The sequence below is a fragment of the Cryptotermes secundus genome, unplaced genomic scaffold (assembly GCF_002891405.2).
Source record: "Cryptotermes secundus unplaced genomic scaffold, Csec_1.0 scaffold19, whole genome shotgun sequence".
NCBI classification, from domain to species: Eukaryota; Metazoa; Arthropoda; class Insecta; order Blattodea; family Kalotermitidae; genus Cryptotermes; species Cryptotermes secundus.
The window spans coordinates 512,535-534,467 of NW_019729897.1; the positions used below are offsets into that span (position 1 = coordinate 512,535).

General features: G+C 39.7%; 1 protein-coding gene across 1 annotated transcript in view; it reads left to right on the top strand.

The window, feature by feature from the left end:
- LOC111865670 (ionotropic receptor 25a) overlaps window positions 1-19,859 on the top strand; it is a 36,260-nt gene extending 16,401 nt beyond the window's left edge. Inside the window, exons 10-18 of the mRNA XM_023853866.2 lie at window positions 637-834; window positions 2,387-2,586; window positions 5,028-5,166; window positions 7,698-7,948; window positions 8,996-9,195; window positions 10,127-10,259; window positions 11,034-11,164; window positions 12,966-13,191; window positions 14,899-19,859. Of these exons, the coding sequence (XP_023709634.1) occupies window positions 637-834; window positions 2,387-2,586; window positions 5,028-5,166; window positions 7,698-7,948; window positions 8,996-9,195; window positions 10,127-10,259; window positions 11,034-11,164; window positions 12,966-13,191; window positions 14,899-14,941 (1,521 nt within the window). The 3' untranslated portion in view covers window positions 14,942-19,859. The remainder of the gene's footprint in view (window positions 1-636; window positions 835-2,386; window positions 2,587-5,027; window positions 5,167-7,697; window positions 7,949-8,995; window positions 9,196-10,126; window positions 10,260-11,033; window positions 11,165-12,965; window positions 13,192-14,898) is intronic.
- Window positions 19,860-21,933: the final 2,074 nt, after the last annotated feature.

A 21,933-nucleotide genomic window follows, 5' to 3' on the forward strand; every position in this document is an offset into this window, starting at 1 on the left:
CCAGTCGCAAAGAAAAATCTCTGGTCGTGAGTCTCAATGGGCTTGGCGCCAAGAGGAACTGACTGACGATAAACAGCTGTCGTAAAGTAACTCTGACACTGACAGTTGCAATTAGTCAGTGAGGAGTTAGTGAATTATTTAGAGAACTAATATGGTTCAGTCGTTGTGAACTGTTGCCGTTAGAAGCACGTAGCTGAGGTCCGGAACTGTTCGGGAACCCAGAGGAAGGGGAAGTCCACCGTTGGAAGCTGCTACTAAACAACGGTAGTGAATAAGTGACTGTGGACACAAAGCCTGTGTGTAATAGTGAACTGTAAAATGTAGTCACGCGCTGTGTCAAAGAGTTCAAAAACCCGTCTAAAGTCACATGACAATATCATTTCCTTTTGTTTAATGGGATAGTCATTTGTAATCAAGATTTCGCTTATCCGCCACTTTCAAATTGCACGCCCTTTTCTATAAGAAATATGAATTACTGTACACATTAACCTACATGATTATCATTTCATCAACGATTCCCGTGTTCTTTCTTCAACAGAATGATTTCAAGACGGTTATCTCTGATTCTATGCATTCTTGTTGCATGTTTAATGTGTCATAGCTGTTCATATCAAGCAGAGTTGTCTTTTGAAACAGCAAAAACCATTCGTGATGTACGACGGAGTTGATGGGAAGAATAAGACGAAATTCAAAGGATACTGCATTGACCTTATAGACGAAATAAGAAATATCACCAAGTTCGACTATGAGATCTACGAAACTCCGGACAAGCAATTCGGGAACATGGACGAGAATGGAAAGTGGAACGGTATGATTAAGGAGCTTATGTTGAAGGTGAGACGCAAGAATGAGTAAGTTTGAATTAAATCATATTTCAACAATGGATGTAATGTAGGTCAATAGATCAAAACGAAAACATGGTCATCAATTTCTTAAAATGAACTTGTACATAAAATTTATTATCGTTTTTTGTGAGTGGTAAGCAACTTTGATACAATTAATATGTTGCTGGACATTATCCATCATTTTGTCTGTTCTCCGGAGTCCGGAGATAGGGGCTAGCTCTGTCTATTGGACCCAACTGCGTAGGTTTTACCTGAAAACGGGGACAGATTCCAATTCCCGAAACGTTATGTTTTTAATAGAAACTGGACGGTTTTTTAAGAACAGACAAGATGATGGATAATGTACAGCAACATATTAATTGTAACAATTTACCATCATCTCAAACTTTTGGATCTTATTAACTTTGATACACTTGCAAAAGATTTTGTATCAGAATGATATCCAACAAATGCACATGTTATTGTTATTACTCTTATTAAGTTTATAATCGTCATTGTCTTTATTATTATCAGTAATATATATATATGTGTGTGTAAAGTTACTGGAAGAATTTAAGGAAATTAACAAATTATGGACGAAACCTTAGGGTAACTTATCCATACCCATGATTGAGTAACAATTTCTCTCTCACCTGCAAAAACGTGAAAGTGTAGATTCATTCCTTTCTTGCTGGTATAGGACATTCTCTTAAATAAAATTTGTATTTGCTTGAATTTCGAAAGATATTATGTCATGAACTTCATTATGTCTACGTTTCTTAGTTTTTATTTTAAAATTTTTGGTATCACATAAATTTAAACCCTCTGTCAGTGTTCTCAAAGAAAGTGAATTCCTCGTCATTATACCTTAAATCCACAGCGTATTTTTCTCGAAGTGTTACGTATTTTCGTGGTAAAATCGTTTGGAAAATAAGGGAAACTATTGCAATATTCGTTAAGCATTCGGGGGTAGGGGGGAATTCTCTTCATGAGTTATGCAAGTTTTCTGCTATTAGCTCTACCCGTTTTCTCCTATATTCCTCACCAGTCGAGCCTCAGGTTTAAGGCTATCTCCCACGAATAACACACACAAACGCTGAATCATAAACCGTATCCATTTATAGGATAGTACAGTAGAGTAGAGTACAGTGGAGTGAGTAGAGTAGAGTAGAGTACGGTACAGTAGAGTACAGTACTACAATACAATACAGTGCAGTACAATACAGTAGAGTAGAGTAGAGTAGAGTAAGCTACAGTAGAGTACAGTGAAGTACAGTACAGAACAGTATACTGTAGTATAGTATTAGTACAGTTTATAAAGTATAGTATTCTACACTTCACCTCATAACATTGTCAAAATTCACAGAATAGACGCGATACATTACAGCAGAAGACTGCTTGCTCGTTGGTTACCTGCATAACATACGTTCATGCAACATGTTAGCGCTCGACAATTGGTTGCCCGAAATTGCTTAACTTGAGAGCGTCCATCTCACCGTTACATTACTCTTGTATGCACAGCAGTATTTGGAAGAGAACACTAAAGCTCTTGAACTTTGCAGAACGCGGACATTGGACTGGGCTCTTTATCCGTGATGGCAGAACGAGAGAACGTGGTGGACTTCACAGTGCCGTATTACGACCTGGTGGGCATCACCATCCTCATGAAGAAACCCAAAACTGCCACTTCACTCTTCAAATTCCTGACCGTCTTAGAAAACGACGTTTGGTTGTGCATTCTTGCTGCATACTTCTTCACCAGGTTCAAATATTTTGCCGCCTCTCCCGCTCTTCCAATGGAGATTTATAGCTTGCTTTCACATTTATTCCTATAATCATGTTATTGTTCAATAACTTTCACAAATTAGACGTAGATTTAAGAAGGAAGTCCCTTGCCAATCCCGGATATCCATTTGCATCTTGTTTCACAAACTGCCATATTTGTTTTATTTATCCATGAATTAATTTTCGTATATGTGAACGAGAAATCGATACATCCCACACAAAGATATGCACATATACTGTTGGAAGATCTGTAATGGCACCCAAAACCGTTTTCTGTCTTCAAGTTCGGCACTGCAGTGCGTATTTTTGTGACAGTGAATCATGCCATTTAAGGTCTTGGTCTTACCAACCAGGGTGACTTTCAGGAATGCGAATTCTGTGGTTGGCACAGGATCGTTCTGCTAGATTCAACGTATCTGCCAATAAAAGAAGTTATTAAAGATGTAGTATACTGAACGTTAAATGAGAAGATGAAACCTAAATAAGAATTTATGAAGTACTGTCAATTTAAACATGAAAATGAACGCTGGATTAAGTAAATGAGATCTTCCCATCACGGCGGTCCGGGTTCGATTCCGGGTCTGGTCAAGTGGGATTTGTGGTGGACAAAGTGGCGCTGGGGCAGGTTTTCTCTGAGTACTTCGATTTCCCCTGCCAATCTTCATTCCACCAATTGCTCCACAATCAACCTCACCTATCATCTGGGACTGGTACAATAGGCCAGAAGTGGCCGCAGTACAAGAGACTTAGTCCCACCCCACTAGCAATAAAAGCAAAAGTCAGTAATATCTGAAAGTTTGTGACGACTTCACGTCAATAAACATATTATGTTTCTGCACATTGTCCATCGTCTTGTCTTAATGTAGAAGCCGCCCTGTTTATTTTTCAAAACACAACTTTTCGGAGACTGGGTTATGTTTAGAAAAATAAAGAAGACGGTTTTTAGATATAGATAAGACGATGGATAATGTCCAAAAACATAATATTTGGATTAAGTAGAATAAAGAAATCTTTAAACAATCAAAGACTGCAGTCTTATATTTAAAAATCCTGTTGCACTCTACACGATAAATAATACAAACTCCGTCCCAAGTGCAAACAATATATATTATATGTCTTTGATCTTGTTCTCTTCTACACTACATGTTTCGGCCTCTAAGGGCCATCATCAGGTGTATACTCTTACGTTGCTGCCACACTGAACCCAGTCTAAAATTTAACATTTAAAAAACACATTGTTATTTTCTTCGTTATTATCAACATATACCTCGTTGATATCTGTCTGGTATGTAGATTATTTTGCACACGTCAATTTTGATTTTCCTATAGACATAGACTTCAGTCCTGTAGTCCTGTAGACTTTAGACATAGGGCGAGTAACCCTAACAATTTTAAATTTTAAATTTAAAATTTAGAGAAAATTTTAAAGGATTTTAAAATTATAACTAAAGATTTTATAGTGCTAGTACAGGAAAATCAAAATTGACGTGTGCAAAATAATCTACATACCAGACAGATATCAACGAGGTAGATGTTGATAATAACGAAGAAAATAACAATGTGTTTTTTAAATGTTAAATTTTAGACTGGGTTCAGTGTGGCAGCAACGTAAGAGTATACACCTGATGATGGCCGTTAGAGGCCGAAACATGTAGTGTAGAAGAGAGCAAGATCAAAGACATATAATATATATTGTTTGCACTTGGGACGGAGTTTGTATCATTTAAAGACTGCAGTCATTTGAATAGGATGAGAAGTATAATATTATATAAGACTGACACGATGGAAGTGCTCTCTTCTGGGATGTAACGCCGAATAATTTGATATCGGAATCTGAGAAGAATATGCTGCCTCAAACTTCAGAGTGTAAGTTTATGTCATGCGTAGAAAAGCGATATGGGTTTGTGAGGCAGAGGCACCATTATATAGCAGACTACAAGGCCTAACGTCCCAGAAGACAACAATTTTCAGAGCCTACTGTTCACGAGATCGGCATATATTTAATTTTTTTTTTCGCTTAGTGGGGTGTGGAGTCCGACTGGGTCCACTCGGCACGGTGGCCACTGATTGGCCCATTGTAGCCTGCCCCAGTAGTTTATGATGATTGAGAATTTTGTGGAATGAAGATTGGCAGGGGAAACCGAAGTACTCGGAGAAAACCCGCCCCAGCGCCACTTTGTCCACCAAAAATCCCACTTGACTAGACCCGGGATCGAACCCGGGCCGCCGAGGTGGGAAGCCAGTGACTAAACGCTTGAGCTATGGCGTGGCCCTCGGCATATATTTACTACGCGAGACAAAATGAAATCGCGCAGATAAAGAACTAGACATGATTCTAAAGGAGACATAATAAATTTGGAATTACGAGCTATGGGGGAAAACTGATGTTAACATTATTGTTATTTTTCATGCTTTCAGTTTCCTTATGTGGGTATTCGATCGCTGGAGTCCCTACAGCTACCAGAATAACAGAGAGAAATACAAGGATGATGAGGAAAAAAGAGAATTCAACCTCAAGGAATGCCTCTGGTTCTGCATGACGTCCCTCACACCTCAGGTAACCACGCGTTTAGCTGTCACAGAAACTGAAAACGCAGAACAAAGAACCTAAGGAAAAAAATTGGACAGTTCGAGATGCATGTTAAACATACAAAGCGTATGCAAAATCTGTTTCAGTACAAGGAAATGTCCTTTAAAAACAGACAGAAGGAAACTGTATTTACTTCACCGCGAACAACTAAGATGAGTGAAGAATGCAGTGTCCCGGATTGTAAGGCCGTGTCGTTCGGACAGAGCCCCACGTTTCTAGGAACATATCAGGGCCGAAGAGCAAGCCAAGCGAAAAGAAACAAGTAGAAGTAGGCAGGAAGCTGAGTACGATGGAGGTGACGTGTTCCTGTGGTACGTCGGGCGCTCTTCGAACCACAAGGTGTTACAATCAACGAGACCGTACGCTTCATAGTCACCGCCATGAGGACCTCAGATCCAAGCAATAGGTATTTGTCTCTAAAAACATCCGCAAAGGAAGAGATTAAACTCAAAATTCTCAACTGCCTTATTTGAAGCCTGTTAAGCTTATTTGCAGACGATTTATAAAAGACATTCAACAAAGCACAAAATATATTGGACAAAACGAACTAAATTCATGTTTTATCAGTAAAATAATGCACAGTATCGAACTACAAAAGAAAAACTTCGAAGTAATTTATGGGGCACATAGAAAACTCTATTTATGGTATTATGAAAAGAAAGATCTTTAATCGGTCAGCGTGCCAACAATGCAAGTAGATTCTTACGTTCTTCAAAGTCGTCTCATATCAAATTTCACCAAAACTGGAATAAAGGGATATTATATAAATGTGAATTTCCATTCCTGTCTTCTGGAATGTGACGATGTATAGTGTGGCTAATCGTTACCGACGATTCGGAGGTCGACCGAAGATTCTTTGTGTTAAAATTCACCAGAATCTGAATAACGGTTTATCGTATACGTGAAAAAGTTCATTTATGACCTTAACGTAATGTAAGTTTTGTTATAAATAAATAAGGCTGAAAATCGAAATTTCTCTACAACTTTAATTTGAAGTCTCCAATATTGAATTAAAAAAATTTTCTGTATTTAGGGCATAAATGGAGAGTCAGAGAGGAATGGACTCCTCATAAGGCCCCCCACCCCACACACACATACATTTTACTTTATTCATTCATTCATCAGTAATCTGTCAGACGACAGGTCCACAGTCTCTTCCAAAACAGTTCCTCCACTTAATGCGATCTTCTGTTTTTGGAAAGAGACTATCCAGGAAAAGTGATAATGTGGTAGTTTTTCCATTTGCTTTCCACATCGCAGTACAGCAGCCGTTCAAACCACTCTGGTCACGCCTGTTGCTATACGAACTTGAACCATCTCGAGCATCATTTGCTCTGTGCTTCAAGTCGCTGCTGATGACGCTGCTTCCGGCATCAGTTTTTGGTGTCTCTCTTCGTCTGATGCCTACCCTTTGACCTGTCCAGCAAGGGAGGCCCTGCCAGTAGCTACGATACCGCTGGTATAGCTCTCAGGGTCCTTGGCATACTCAAACCCCCTCACCACGATAAGGTGGAGACACCAACGAGGTGACATTTTACTTTATAAAGAACAAAAAATTCATTAATGCCGAAAGTAAGAGGTAGTATTCTCATGCTGTATTCCTGCAACTGGGCAACATTTGGCTCCAGACCTACCAAATAATTAAATGCAAAGTGTCTCGCAAGGCGCATGTTATTTACTGCACTCTGTTCGACAAGAGCCATGAGATACAGAGTTCTTCAAAATACAGCACAGTCGCTGTACAGAAAACTGCATTACATTAAGAAAATATCTCGGTCCTTTTCGAGCCCTAATGACAACCTTTCTTCGTCTCTTTCCGTTCCATGATTTAATTCAGAATTGTAAACGTAAATTCGCCTTTAAGAAAAGCCACATGCATAGAGTACATACGGGAAATGAGAAATACGTGTAACATTCATTTAAAAAGTATTACGTTGATTCCCAGGCATAGCTGGGAGGATAATAATAATATAGCCTGTCATAAAATGATATAGATCAGGGTTGATTAGTTACAACTGATTCAGAATCGGGATGAAACTTAGCATTATATAAAAATATTGGGGGGAGGGTCTTTTGACCTATTCAACACAACTATTTTCAGCTTTTATATAAAAGGGATCTGCTCATGGGATGAGTCAGTCGTCTTTTTTGTGAAACTAGGTGTGAACATCTTTATATTAAAATTAATTATTTGTTCAGTTCACTCTGTTCGCAATACAAAACCGCAAATATGGGAGGTGAGAAAGACGTTAATGCCGAAGACTACTGCAGTCTTGTGGGTTGTAACCACGTGTAGTTCGGCTGAAGTTTACCGACTCGGAACACAATTCCTTCATCTTCTGAAGCAAAAAGTACTCTCCTCAAGAACATAGGTGAACCTACCAGATTACACGGCATCACATCCCAAAAGACGTCATTTTTCGCAGTTGTCATGAGGTCTAAATAACAATGTGACTTACAGCGCAAAATATTTTGGTAACGTCTGAATTGTGTTTCAGGGCGGCGGAGAAGCCCCGAAGAACTTGTCTGGACGTCTGGTGGCTGCCACGTGGTGGCTGTTCGGTTTCATCATCATTGCGTCTTATACCGCCAACCTGGCAGCGTTCCTCACCGTGTCCCGTCTGGACACACCGGTGGAGTCCCTGGACGACCTCGCCAAGCAGTACAAGATCCAATACGCGCCCCTCAACAATTCTGCATCAATGACGTACTTCCAGCGGATGTCTGATATCGAGACCACGTTCTACAAGTAAGTTTGAGATCCGGTTCAGCCTTCTTTTTGAAGTTTATAGTTTCTGTGATTTATTTGGCACCCGTGTAGATCCGCCATATTAATGTCAGCAACCATCGACCATCCGCATATCGATTTATGTTAGAAATTAACTGCAGCTGTTACTCGTAGAAGAGTCTGATGTCTCTCACTAGTGGCGGAAACTATGAACAATTACAATTCAAGAATTCAGCTATCTACTACGTATAAACAATATTTTATGGAAATTCATATTATAATTTTTCTCGCATATAATAAACCTTAAATTAAATATTGGGTTTTCGGACTTTTTCCATCGTCCGGATTCGAAATAACTAAAAAAAAACACAACGTTTCGGAAACTGGATCCGTTTCCTTCCTCAGGTGAGGGAAGACACCTACTCTGTTGGGTCCCTTAGAAAGAATTATTTAGAATCCGGACGTTGGACAAAGTCCGAAAACCCAGTATCTCTGGGTGTTATACACAATCGTCAGAACCCTATAGTATCTGCTTAAATTAAATGCTCGCGAAATTTACCATAAAAGATTGTTGCACAACATTTACTTCTTCTATTCTTAGCCATACTGACAAAATTTTATGTAAGGTCATAAATGAAATTGTACAGCTTTATTCAAATTTTTGTTAAATTTCGTATGAGAGGATTTTATACAACATTAACAGGTCATATATACGTATTTTAAGCTATACTGACCTCTTACAACACATACTTTACACAAAATCGTAAATGTCCCGTCCATGCATAAATTGCTTCACAAAATTAGTTGTAATATGATATTGTAGATTGTTATACGATTTAAATATTGATCTTTCTCATTTTATCTTATATAGCTCGCGTTTTGGTCCGGTGTCGCCTATAAACAGGTCGCAAGACAGCTTAATGAATTGTACACATCGTCGTTCGGAATTTTATGTACTGCATTATGGAGCACCCGCTTTTCAGTCGTGTTTTTGTTTCGCTCGCAGCCACGTTTGAAGCTCTTGTAGTTGGCGGTCTTAATAATATGGTTTGTGTTTGATTTATGCAGCATATGGAAGGACATGAGTCTCAACGACAGTCTCAGTGACGTTGAGAGAGCCAAGCTGGCAGTGTGGGACTATCCAGTGAGTGATAAGTATACAAAGATATGGCAAGCCATGAAAGAGGCCAAGTTTCCAAGCACCCTTGATGAAGCTGTCGACCGAGTCCTCCAATCCAAGTCGTCAAGTGAGGGGTTTGCTTATGTCGGTAAGAACACTGAAGTCTTACCCTTATTAAAGTAACTCAAAGTAAATATTCTTACACAATGCACAGTGTACCATACTCATATATCAAAGGTTTAAAACGAGCAAAGTAAAGTGTTATAAAAGTGTTCTCCTTTCTGTCCTTATAAGCAGAATTTTTTCCCGCACACCAAAGGAAATTAAAGCCTTCAGCAAGATTCGGAAGGGTTTAATCAATATAGTGGGTGGATACAGACTGGATATCCGAGGTTCTTTTTCTGCCTAGGGTAAAGCCACTTCTCTTCCCGGCATAACGCTACTACAGCTTTAGTTACCTGAAGTAGCATACGTGTATGCATATCAAGTGTCATGCCATTTTAGGAATCCTGATACTTGTAGATCCCCTATCTACTTCGGCAACTTCTCTGTCACCTGCATACTGCGTGTAGCATAAGCAGATCTGTGCCGGGTTGAATAGGCGAAACTGTGATGCTGAAGCTTCTTTGATTCACGGACCGGTAAAACACCAGAAGTGGGGGGAGCACGAGGACTGGCACCAAGTTTGTCTCACGGTGTACAGTAGGTATAATGGTCTACAGATCCAATTATCTTTAATGGTGATATGTTGTCAAGACTGGATTTGAAGCGACTGGCCCAGGATGAAGTCGAATTGTTTTCTTTCATATTGTGACATGACGGCTGAAAGCTGGAATAATGGAACAATAAGATGCGGCCATTGCTAGGAAACGGCGCCGTAAACACATTTCAAGAGCAACGAATTAACATGAAATAATAAGGGAAATATTGGAAGCATCTGAGCTGAAAGCTCGGGTTCTTCCACCAGGGTGGAAGTTAGACCTTATTGTTAATAAATACTATTAAATGTAACAATTTATGGATATGACACCTTTTTATGTTGTGTGCAATAAATGTACAGTAATGTTGGGTCTCTTTAGGCGATGCTACAGATATCAGATACCTGGTTCTGACGAGCTGCGACTTGCAGATGGTTGGCGAAGAGTTTTCCAGAAAACCTTACGCCATTGCTGTACAACAAGGATCTCCGCTCAAAGATCAGTTCAACAACGCGTGAGTCAAACACAATATTCTATCTATCAGTATCTGAATGGAAAATAGTTTGTTCCATAAGAACTGTTTATAAATATTTGGCCCATTGTAAAATGGCGGTAATAGTTCAAAATTAAGTTCAAGAGGAACAACAAAATTAAATTCAATGAACGTTGATTGCAGCATACTTTGTCTTCCCGTGTCCTGTGTGAAAATACACATAACGATTAAAACATACAAAACTATAATCTGTCATTTCCTGTGTCAACTCAATATCCGATCCTAAGGAATGAACACAAATTAAGGGCGAGTGAGAAAAACGCGATGTAGGGTCCATTACGATCTAATAGAGAGCAAGTATACAAAGGTGAAGAAAACACCTATCGAGGAACTTCGTACAATGTACACTTCACCACATATTATTAGTGTCAACCAATCAAGGAGAACGCGATAGGTAGGACATATAGTACGCACGAGAGCTATTAAAAATATATATCCAATTTCATCCTGAAAAACTGAGGCAGAGAGATTAGGCATAGGTAGAAAGATAATATTACAACCAATCTAATAGAAATAAGGTGTGAGGTTGTGAACTCGTATCGTCTCAACATAGAATCCAGAGGCTGGCTCAAATGAACACGTAAATGAACCTTTTTGTTTCCGAACCCGAAATTTTCTTGACACCCGTCATCTTTCAACGATTTTGTTTCATTGAGATAGTATTAGATATTATGTTTTTAAAAACGTTTGTTGAACATAATCCTGTAGTAAATTTGAAACTGATTTCTTTAACAGAATTCTGCAACTTTTGAACAAAAGAAAACTGGAAAAGTTGAAGGAAAAGTGGTGGAACCAGAATCCTGAGAAGAAGAAGAATTGTGAAAAGCAAGACGACCAAACAGATGGCATTAGTATCCAGAATATCGGTACGTGACAAGGAATGTGTTTCGCAGATTTCATAATTAGGAAAATAGAACTCCGTGGATTGAGTCCGCAAGCGAACTATACCGACCGAGCGACCGCCGCTTGTCGGCTAAGTTAGTGTCAACTTTGGCGGATAGAGGGTCTTGCGTGGTCAGCTTAAAGAATCCCCACGGCCGTTAATTTCGGTTCTCTAGACCGGAACCGCTATTTCCTTGAAATAGCTCCTCAATTATCCTCACGAGGCTGAGTGGACCCCGTTTCAGACTCACTACTTCTCAGAAAATCTGGTAGCGCCGGGAATCAAACCCGGACCTCCGGATCTGTAGCCAAGAACTCTAACCACTAGACCACAGAGGCGGTCTGAAGGAAACGACATATATGGGATGTGGCAATTATAACAGGATGGATGATTCCCTTGTGACTTAGTTTGTTATGCTGCCTTATCTCGCAATGCATGGCATGATGGTCGGTGAATAATGAAATGGAAAGAATTTGTTAGGAAGCTGTCATGGTCAATTCGAGGTATGGTCGTAATTTTTGGATGAAAAGACCGAGAAATGCAGTCAGGATAGCTGCTGTCCCGGCAGAGATTCGAACCGAACACCTCCCGAATACAGCTCTAGAACATCACGACTATAGCTTCCTGCTCGGTACACAATTTTCAATTATCATTGCAATTCCATGCAGTCAGCAAACATACGGCTGTTTCCTGAAAGTACGTACTCGTACATTGAGTAAGAAATTAAAGTCACTTTGCTGTTTCGTCAAACGAGGGTTGAGGCTGGTCAGAACTTTTGATGCTTATGTTGGGTTATTTTTCGACGCTTACTCAGCTACACTGGTAGATCAAGTGGGGGACGATGGTATATGCTGATTTTTAAAGGTAATGGAAAGAATGGTTCGTGGGTTCTTTCAAGGTACCATTTTACCACAGTATTCAGATCCAGGGAGTGACAGAAGCCATGAAAACCCTCGTTCAGGATTGCCCTTCTCTAGCCGAGTCTCAAGAACACGAGGATGTGCTAACCACTGTATTGGGTTCCCCCCCGCACCTCCCTAAATAAGATCCCACTGATGAATTGATTATGTCTTAATAATAATCTTCCGGGGCACTGGATTAATATAATCTGTGTATAGGGGCAGATAGTAGGTCGTGCCCTAGCTCAGGCGGTTAGTCGCCGGCTTCCCACCGGGGCGGCTCGGGTTCGAACCTGAGTCTAGTCATGTGGGATTTGTGGTTGACAAAATGGCACCGGGGGAGCTTTTCTCCGAGTACTTCGGTTTCCCCTGATAATTCTCATTCCACCGATTGCTGCACATTCATTATTATCATCTGTCATCCGGGGCTGGTACAATAGGCCAAATAGTAGCCGACGTACCAAGTGGACTCAGCCTCACCCCTCCCCAAGAAACTAAAAACAGATCATCACAACTTACACTTGTAGTACAATAACGTTAGGGCGATTAAGTTAAGAAGAATGAACTGGAAAGATGTGGGCCTTGATAACAGAGACTGCGAAAGAAAATTTGACTCCGCCACGGCCGTGACTAGTTTGGAATGTGACGCCATGAAGTTGACTTTCTTGATTAGAACGATATAGTAGAATCTGCAGACGTTACGTGGAGTAAACTCCCCCAGAACAATTACTGTGTGAGATTTGAGGTTCCCACTCTTGCATTTATGAAGATTACCGCTCTCTCGGCTGCGATGTCGTGCAGTTGAGAAACGGAAATTCTTTCCATTCCTTGCGAAACTGTGAATGTTACACAGCGTAGAGCGTGCAGCACAGTTTACGGTTACAGGTGGAGTATTCATCGTCATATTCGTGGGGATCGGCCTAGCCTGCATTACCCTTGCTTTCGAGTATTGGTGGTACAAGTACAAGAAGGCACCTCAGGTCGCTGATGCGGCCAACGTGGTGGTTCAGTCGCGTCAAGTACCGACTACTGGAGGCGGCAAGATGGAGGCAGGTATCACGATGCAAGGCTTCCGGCCGCGCAACCCTGCATATCCGGGGCACAATTTCCGGTAAGTACTGGCGTTTTAACAACTAGGAATGTACAAATATAACACGAATACATAAATAAGAACTCATAGAATTGTGTGGCCAGTCACGGTGACCGAGCTGTCTAAGACATGCACTGTCTCCGCTTGCTCGGAAGACGGAACCGTGGGTTCGAATCCCACAGAGCATGGATGATTAGTGTTTTTGTGTACATGTGCGTTTTTCTGTGCTTGTGTACAGGTACAGGCCTTGCTGATCACCCGCCCAATGAGTCCTACCGAATGTCTAAGATCTAGTTAACCGAAGTGTAATGGAGAGTTTCATGGAGGCAGGCCTAGGTCCAAATTGGTGCTGTAGCGGCAAACAAAATAAGACGGGTTGTGTGAATTTCGTGATTTCAATTTACAAATATGTAATAAAATAGGCCAATAAACAATTAAATAAAACGAGATAAAAATAATGAAATAGGCCTTGAGTGGTGATGGCAGACTGTGCTATTCTCGAACACATTAACATAATTTTACTTTTCACTCTCTGAAGCCGGAATGGCGGCGTCAGTGTAGTGACTACCGTACTGGCCAGATGATAGAAGCATCTTCATTCGATTACCGGTGAGGGCATATTTTCTTCTTTTTCTTCTGAGGCAAAGCGACGTACGAATGAAGCTGATAAATTACTTCCAGGTATTGCCGAAGTTACGAATGCTCTTGATTCTTATACTTTGGGTTTATGCATTAGATAACTCCTGCTTTAATATACCTACACTTCACCACGTGTCTTCATGTATTTTCTTTCCTTGCCACTACAGCCCCAGTGGGCCTAGGCCTACCTCCATGAACTTCTCCGTTCACTTCGGTTTTTCTAGATCTTACACATTCGGTAGGACTCCTTGGGCGGATGATCAGCTCGTCGCAAGGCCTCTACCTGTACACAAACACATAAAAACGCACGCACAAACTAAACATCCATGCCCTGAGTGGGATTCGAACCCACGATCCCAGTTTCCAAGCGAGTGAAGACAGTACATGCCTTAGACCGCTGGGCTATCGTGACCGGCTCGTGTCTTCATGTATTAATGCTTAATTAAACACAGAGATCTTTATCATGCCGAACACAGTGGCCGCGCTGTCTGAGGCAAGAACCGTCTTCTCCCGCTTGAACACTGGGATATTTGGTTCGAACCCCACTCGAGGCATGGATGGTTGTGTGGGTTTATTCTGTGTTTGAGTTGTTCTGTTTGTAGGTAGCGACCTTGTGATGGGCTGATCCCCGTCCAAGGAGTCCTGTTGACTGTGTATAGTTTAAGAAACTGAAAAAGCGGCCAAGGTTCACACGTGGTGCAGAGCCATAGGTAGGCGGGCGGCCGGGCACGCAGATGAGATCTATATCACTTTACCTTTGTACTCCTAACAAAGTATTATTCAGGTAATCAAATCAAGGAGATTGAAAGCTATGGGTCATGTAGCACGCACAAGAATATTGAAAAGTACACGAGACGAGACTACTTGGAGGAATTCTCCCCCCCCCCAAGCGAATTAGTCATTTCGAAGTCCTGAGAACACTCTGCGTGAACGTGAAGGAAAATGCATAAGAAGATGAGGAGAATTTCACGATGAATTACAAAGAAGCTCTATAATCGATATACTAAAATGCCTGCGTCTCTATTCAAAGGTTCTTTAACGAGTTTGTGCTGTAGTATAATTCCTGAGAGCAAGTGTTTTATTTTTCAGACGGAATGTGGCGCCAATGGCAGGTGTAACCAATCCCTGGTAGCAAAGCCAGCAGTTTTCTCCGACAGTGACATTTTCGTCTCGCTAAGGGGATCTGTTCAAGTGTGACATGCAACGTAAAATCCAAGTCCGGCCGATTGTGACGATTCCAAACTGTCCCGAGATTCATATAGTAAGACCTGAAACTTTCGGGACGGCTGAAGTTGATAAAATTCTTTAGGGCTATAAGTCGTGCCAGGTGGTTACAAATTCCCGACGTTTCGGTGGCAGTCTCTGTCCCCTTTATAAGGATCTGATTTGACATGCTGACACGGCTCATAGCACGATAGGATTTTAACAATAATATTCGTGTTGTTTTGCTTGGAGTCTCAGTAGTTTACGATTTCTCCGGTGAGGACCTATAAAATTCCTTCGTTTAGCACAATATATACAGAGCAATGAAGCCCGGATGGAGTGTAGCTCACGACTGTTCTGTTTCTATCTTCATGTTCTTCTTTGTTTGTTAGTAATTTACAATGCTTTACAGTACAAATAGAAATTCAGTGAAATGAAACGGACCACTGAATACCGTCGCAAACTTCCGAAAATTTTATGTGCAAATTGATCTTCAAGGGCCTTTAACAGAGTCACGCCTAACTTCTGGCTCTAAAAAGAAAACAAATTGTGGTAGCGACTTTTAGAGTATTCATATTTTTCCTTTCATCATGATTGTGGGTAGAAAGCCAAAGGATTCAAAATGCTTTTAATTAAAATTTATTAAACTACTTTTTATAGAGTTAATAACGAGAAATGATGAGACTAAAATTATGACTTCGGGTGGAACGGAAGTTAGAAACAAGATGTGCATTGATTATAGACTGCTGGAACAAAGCAAAATTTTGTTTTGTAATATAAACTTTTCTGTAAATGAAGAAATGACTTTAAAGTGACAATTTGAATTTTTTTTTCAGAATACTATGAACTAGAAATCAGGTTTTCCAAATATTATTAATTCCTAGGCGTATAATAATACAAATTGATACCTGCTAGATCAACCTTACCTTACAGTAATAGTAGGTTCTTTTTTTACTTCTCATATTGTGGGATGAGACTGAGTCCACTTGGTACATCGGTCACTAATTGACCTTTTGGGCCAGCCACAGATGATAGACGATTATGCAGAATTTGATGGAATCAGAATTAGCGTGGGAAACCGAAGTACTCGGAATATACCTGCCTCAATGCCATTTTGTCCACCACAAATCCCACCTGACTGGGGGTCAAACCCGGGTCACCGCGGTGAGAATCCGGCGACTAACCGTGTGAGCTATGGCTTGGTAGTAGAACAGAGATAAAGAGAAGCATATTGGTACAAGCAATAACACGTGTAACGAGGACGGCTAAAGAAATGAAGAAATGATGACAGAATTATGAATTTCATAAATGAGTTAATGAAAGAACTGGAAAGACACGTAGAATGGATACTAAAGACAGTCTTAGTATATTTGTATACACGATAAACAAAAGGGAACTTTGGAATGATGTATGAAACTACAGAAGAATTTTGTTTTGTAAACTCCGTAACAGGTCTCATTAGGCCTAATACCGGAAAGAATGATGACGATGATAATGATGATCACGAACATGTGCATGATGTTAAACCTTGAAGGTGTCCCCATCATCAATACATTCCCCTTCATCACGTGATAATAAAGACAGAGTAATGTAACTTCAAGTCACAGATACCTACTTGAACTTAAAAAGGAACCGTTGGGCATATCAGAATATTTATAAGGATTGTGGCCATATGCTCATCTAAGAAAATGGCAGTCAGTTTCCATAATATTAAATGATTTCCTGTTTTTAGTTTCAGACCTGTGCACCTTTACAAGGTCCATGTGTTGTGAGAAATAAATGCTGAAACATACATAAAAAACTATAATTGATCTGGTACTGAGGGCGGGTCATATTGGGGCCGCTCCCATTCTTTGTGCTCTGGAGCCGAGTCTGCCAGCATTTTTATTTTCTTATGGTCTTTTGTACTGAATATTTCATGAGCATTTCTCTCACGACTGTGTTTCTGTTATTACCAAGGCAACCACAATTTCTCAGCAATAACGTATCATTCTATTACTTGCACATGTGAAATGAATCAGAGGTCCTCATAACAGTGATTTCCTCTCTCTGTTATATGTATTACCCTTTTTAAAAATATATTCACGTTCTTCGTGTTAAGTAGACACAAAATTTATGTTATTGTTATGTTTCCTTCAAAGTAGCTAGTGATTTAGTGTCGTAGAAAATCTTTCTTCGAAAGCAAATATGATTATAGAAAAGTGTCACATTTAATATTTAAAGATATTGCAAAATATCGAAAAATACAGCTGGCAAGGGGACCAATTAGCTTTATTATATGTGGCTTGAACATTCGTGGTACTGACAGCACAGAATCCTCTTAGCCGCCGATTGGCGCGCACTGACAAAATGATCCACTTCTCACGTACATTCGCACCATGTTTTAAAGAAGAAAAAAGGTTTCCTCTTTTACAGCTACCTGAGTACCTGTACAAATGTATTGCTTCTCTTGTTAATATGACAATTTATATTTTTGAAAATTTTTAACAAGAAATAACACTTTTCTTCCCTTCTTTAGGCTGTGCGTTTTAAGTTTTCTGGCCTGTCTGTATTCACAATGAATTTCCAAAGTTCTCAGTTGCACACACAGTTGGCGGACTCTCTGGACATGGTGGGTCAGACCATCTCAAGTTCTGTACCGACATGTGACACCAGAAACACGTGAACATAATCGATATCCCTAGTGGGATTCAAACCCATGATCCAAGAGTTCGAACGATAAAAAAAAGTACTCACCTTAGACTGCTAAGTCACTATAATCGGTAGGAATGCGTTTTAAACTATGGATTTCAAGTTTATTTGTGTAGCCTACTGTAAGCAATGGGAAACGAGCATTCTAATCACCTCCAACAAATCTATCGCGATTGTGACAGCTGTGGCTACCGTGCACATTGTTAGGGCTAGCATTAAATTTTGCAGTATTTTTGGGTGTTCTGTGTTCGGTCATTAGTAGGAAAAAGGAAACTGATAGTGCAGTCACATTTGTGTACAGGTGTGCCATAGCACAGTTTTAAATAACAGCGTGAAAATAGAATAATATAGAGCAGTAAATGTGGTAACAGTACCCCCCCCCCTCAAGTGGTTTGCCCAAATCGGTACATGTTCCCCCACTCAAACTGAAATCGATTTGCATGCTTTTTCGTGATGTTTACGGAGAAGGCCAAAACGCAATTTGTTGTGGCTGGCAGAAATGAACTCATTTATGGGCGCTCAAAATGAGTTTAGAAAAGTATTCTGCGCATGTCAATAATATATGAGGCAAATTGCGAGAAATTCAGGGAAGAAGCAATTTTCGTGAATAGTCAATAGGAGGACGTACAATTTCAGAAAAAATATGGAAATAATACTTCATTCATATATTCGAATATCTGGTAAATCAAGTCCCTATACAGGTTTGCAGCTCGGAATTCCAAAATCGACTATTCCTGTATAAAGATATTAAATTTTAATATATATATAATTCAGTTACTAAATGGAATTTAAAAAGAAGACAAACCCAAAAAGTATATATTTTGCTGAGCTAATATAGTAAAAAAATTGACTGCGGTCTAAATTCTTCGCACAAAATTTTGTTTGCAGATGAGGTGTCGTTGCGCACAAACGGTTGCGTTACGAGGCACAACTTTCCGGTACAGGATAGTGAAAACCCTCATGTTACTCAGAAGGATATCCGCGATTCTCGAAATTTGAAAATTGATATGGATGGATGTTTTGTCGCAGAAGAAATCACAAACGGAAATTTTGTTTGATATGTGGGATACTTCTTTATTTCCAAAAAATGACTAACTCGCGAATGTCAACATCTTACAACTTGCTGGAGTTCCTCCACGTTTCAGTAACGATGAACGGCCTCTCTTAAATGCAAACTGTCAAAAAAAATGGTCTTAAGTAATGGGCCCAATACGTGGCCACGGGGAAGCCTTTTAAGAGTTTCAGAATTTTCTTCTGGGGTGGATCAAGAAGATTGTTTACTCCGAAAGAATTTGAGATCTATTTGAAAGACCGCCGATAAAAGTGTTATGCTGGATATACTCGTGAGTATGTGGCGTGAAGTTAAATGTCGACTTTATGCTTGTAGCGCAATTCCTTGTGAACATGTCCAAATATATTTTCTACATATTTTATAAAATTTTCGTGTTTTCTGCCCGTATTAAATTTTGGATAACTTGTATTAACTAATTTTTAAGTAATCAATTTAACAAATAACATCATTATCTCATATAAACGCTGTATATTAGACAAACTAAATTTAATATACTTCTTCTAACATTATTACAAATTAACATATATTTGAAAAAATGGGATCTTAAGTTCGAAGCAGTTCGAATAGGGCTACTGTTATTCATTATTTGGAAATAACGTTTACGTTAATTATGGTGACTCTGAAGTCTATGGTGTTAGTAACGTAAAGTATTATGTTAAGCACAACTCTGCATTAAGTACATGCCGCCATTTTGTTCCGTTATGTGGGGAGAATTTTCGTATTCCACTGTGTGCAGTCTGAACAAACTGAATTTGATTATTTAAGTTTGTTGTATAAAATATATTTATGTCTGTGATAGTTAACAATGTTACCTCACCAATGTAATCTTGGTTATACTAACACATACACCATAAAAACACTTTTATATATATATATATGCAAGTGAACACCTGGATTTATCTGAAATACGTCATGCATCATTAGAGTTTCTAGAAGAAAGAACTGATGTTACATGATATGTGTGCTGCATAAAGAACTATTTTCATATACATTCCAAAGAAGCCATATTGTATATTTATTTTCAGATGTTTCTTTCATATTTGACACAGACGTAACCAATTATCTTTTAATAAAATACAAGTAGTACTCAGTAATTGCATTCATTATTTCTCCTGTCTGCTTATTCGTCTTAGTTTGGTTCTGCATGCAATGTGAGTTACAGGTATTTCAAAAGTCCCTACTTTAAAGTTTATTTAGTGACAATATCTGAAACTCAGAGTGCACAGCGTTGAATGATGTGATAACTGGTGAATAGTGAATTTGAAAGACGTGGAAGGACGTGGTTTTGACCAAATTTTAGATCTATCAAGGCATTTGTCTGGAGGGATTGAGGAAAACTACGGAAACCTTAATGAGGAGAGCAGTTATCTGCACCGATTTTCGAACTGGTCACCTTCTAAATTCAAGCATTACAACTTGAGCCAATTTGCTCGGCATATATATATATATATAATGTTTCAAATTCGTCTGCCATACGTCGGAACGTGATTAGAGTGGTAATGTTTAGTAGAAAACACGAACGTTTTAGTTGTGTGCAGGAGAAAATAAAAGAAAGTATTAGCCAGATGAATTTATTTATATTTTATGAAGTGCATATTAAGTTAAATTTTGAAAACATTCGCCACATTTTTCAATGCAGAAATTTTCTAAGCCCAAACAGAGGTTCATTGCCCTTGCATGATTTCGGAGTATACCCGTATGCAAACAGCAGCATTCATAATTCTACACAGGAGTTCCACTCTCTCCTGTACCTTCGTCTTGTAGACAGTAACACCCCACATAAATAAATAAAGCGAGGTTAGGCCCGGAGATCTCGGATGCCAAGTCACCGAACAAGCACGGCCAATCCATCGATTCCCGTAACGCTAATTCAAGTCACCCGTAACTTGATCGGCCAAAGTATGGAGGCGGTTTGTCTCTTGAGGCACGTCTTCGGTTCAGAACTGCAATTCGTTCATCAGGAAACGCATCTGCATTAATCTGAACGTTCAAATCATCACTTCTGTATTCAGATCACACCAAATATTCAGATGCTGGAAGGTCATTTCAACAGTCCCGAGAGGTTTGCAATTGTAACTATTGGCGGACCACGAGTGGTAATTTCATGTGTTGTTAATTCCATCGCTGAACGGTATGAAATATAGAACCCGTAATGTACAGGCATCCAATGGCAATCTTATATATGAAGATAGTAACCATGAAGTTGAAGACCTGCACACTTTGTAAATGGTAAGGATACAAACCATAATGTATTGCCCGGAATACCCACGATGCGGATTCATCAATTTTATCAGACAACCTTAGGACACTAGTCGTTGAGCTACGTTGTAGTAGGTGCAGTGTGGACTATCTCTTCCACAGTAAAGAGCTACTATAAATGATTCATTCATTTTTAAAACACTATATTTTATATTATTTTTATTATACGTACAAATATGATTGATATATAAAAAGAACCATAAACTNTATATAAACATGATTGATATATAAAAAGAACCATAAACTCATCAAGTTTGTATCATATGGACCAGTTGGCAGCATGATTTCAGTGCCTTTACAAAATGGCGACAAAGCAAGAAAAGAGTTTTTGTTTGCTGGAATATGCGAGATATTAATCTGTTATAGCAGTGCAACGCGCATTCAAAAGAGAGTACGGAAAAGAACCGCCATGTAAACAAAGCATTTTGCGGTGGTATCGGCAATGTTCATCGCTATCTAAACAATGAACTTCGGCATCGCTGGATTGGGCGTTTTGGTGAGGATGACGTAGCTCTGTTCACTTGGCCCCCCAGATCACCTGATCAAAGGCCTTGTGACTTCTTCCTTTTGGGGTACATTAAGGATTGTGTATACGTACCCCCACTAGCAGAGCTGAGGGAACGCATCGATCCTGCAGTAATGACCATTGACAGGATGATGCTACAAAATGTGTGGAACGAGCTCGACTACCGCCTGGACGTGTGTCGTATGATCCAAAGGGCACACATAGAACATTTATAGAGTNCTCTGTATTCGCAACGCAATTCAACTGCCCTGAAGATGGAAGCGATATGTTCCTCCGAAACGTCGGTTAAAACCAAGAATACACGGCGCCAGATCCCAGAAGACGACTTTCTTCATAGTCATCGCCGTGAAAACCTCAAAACAAATATTTTCCT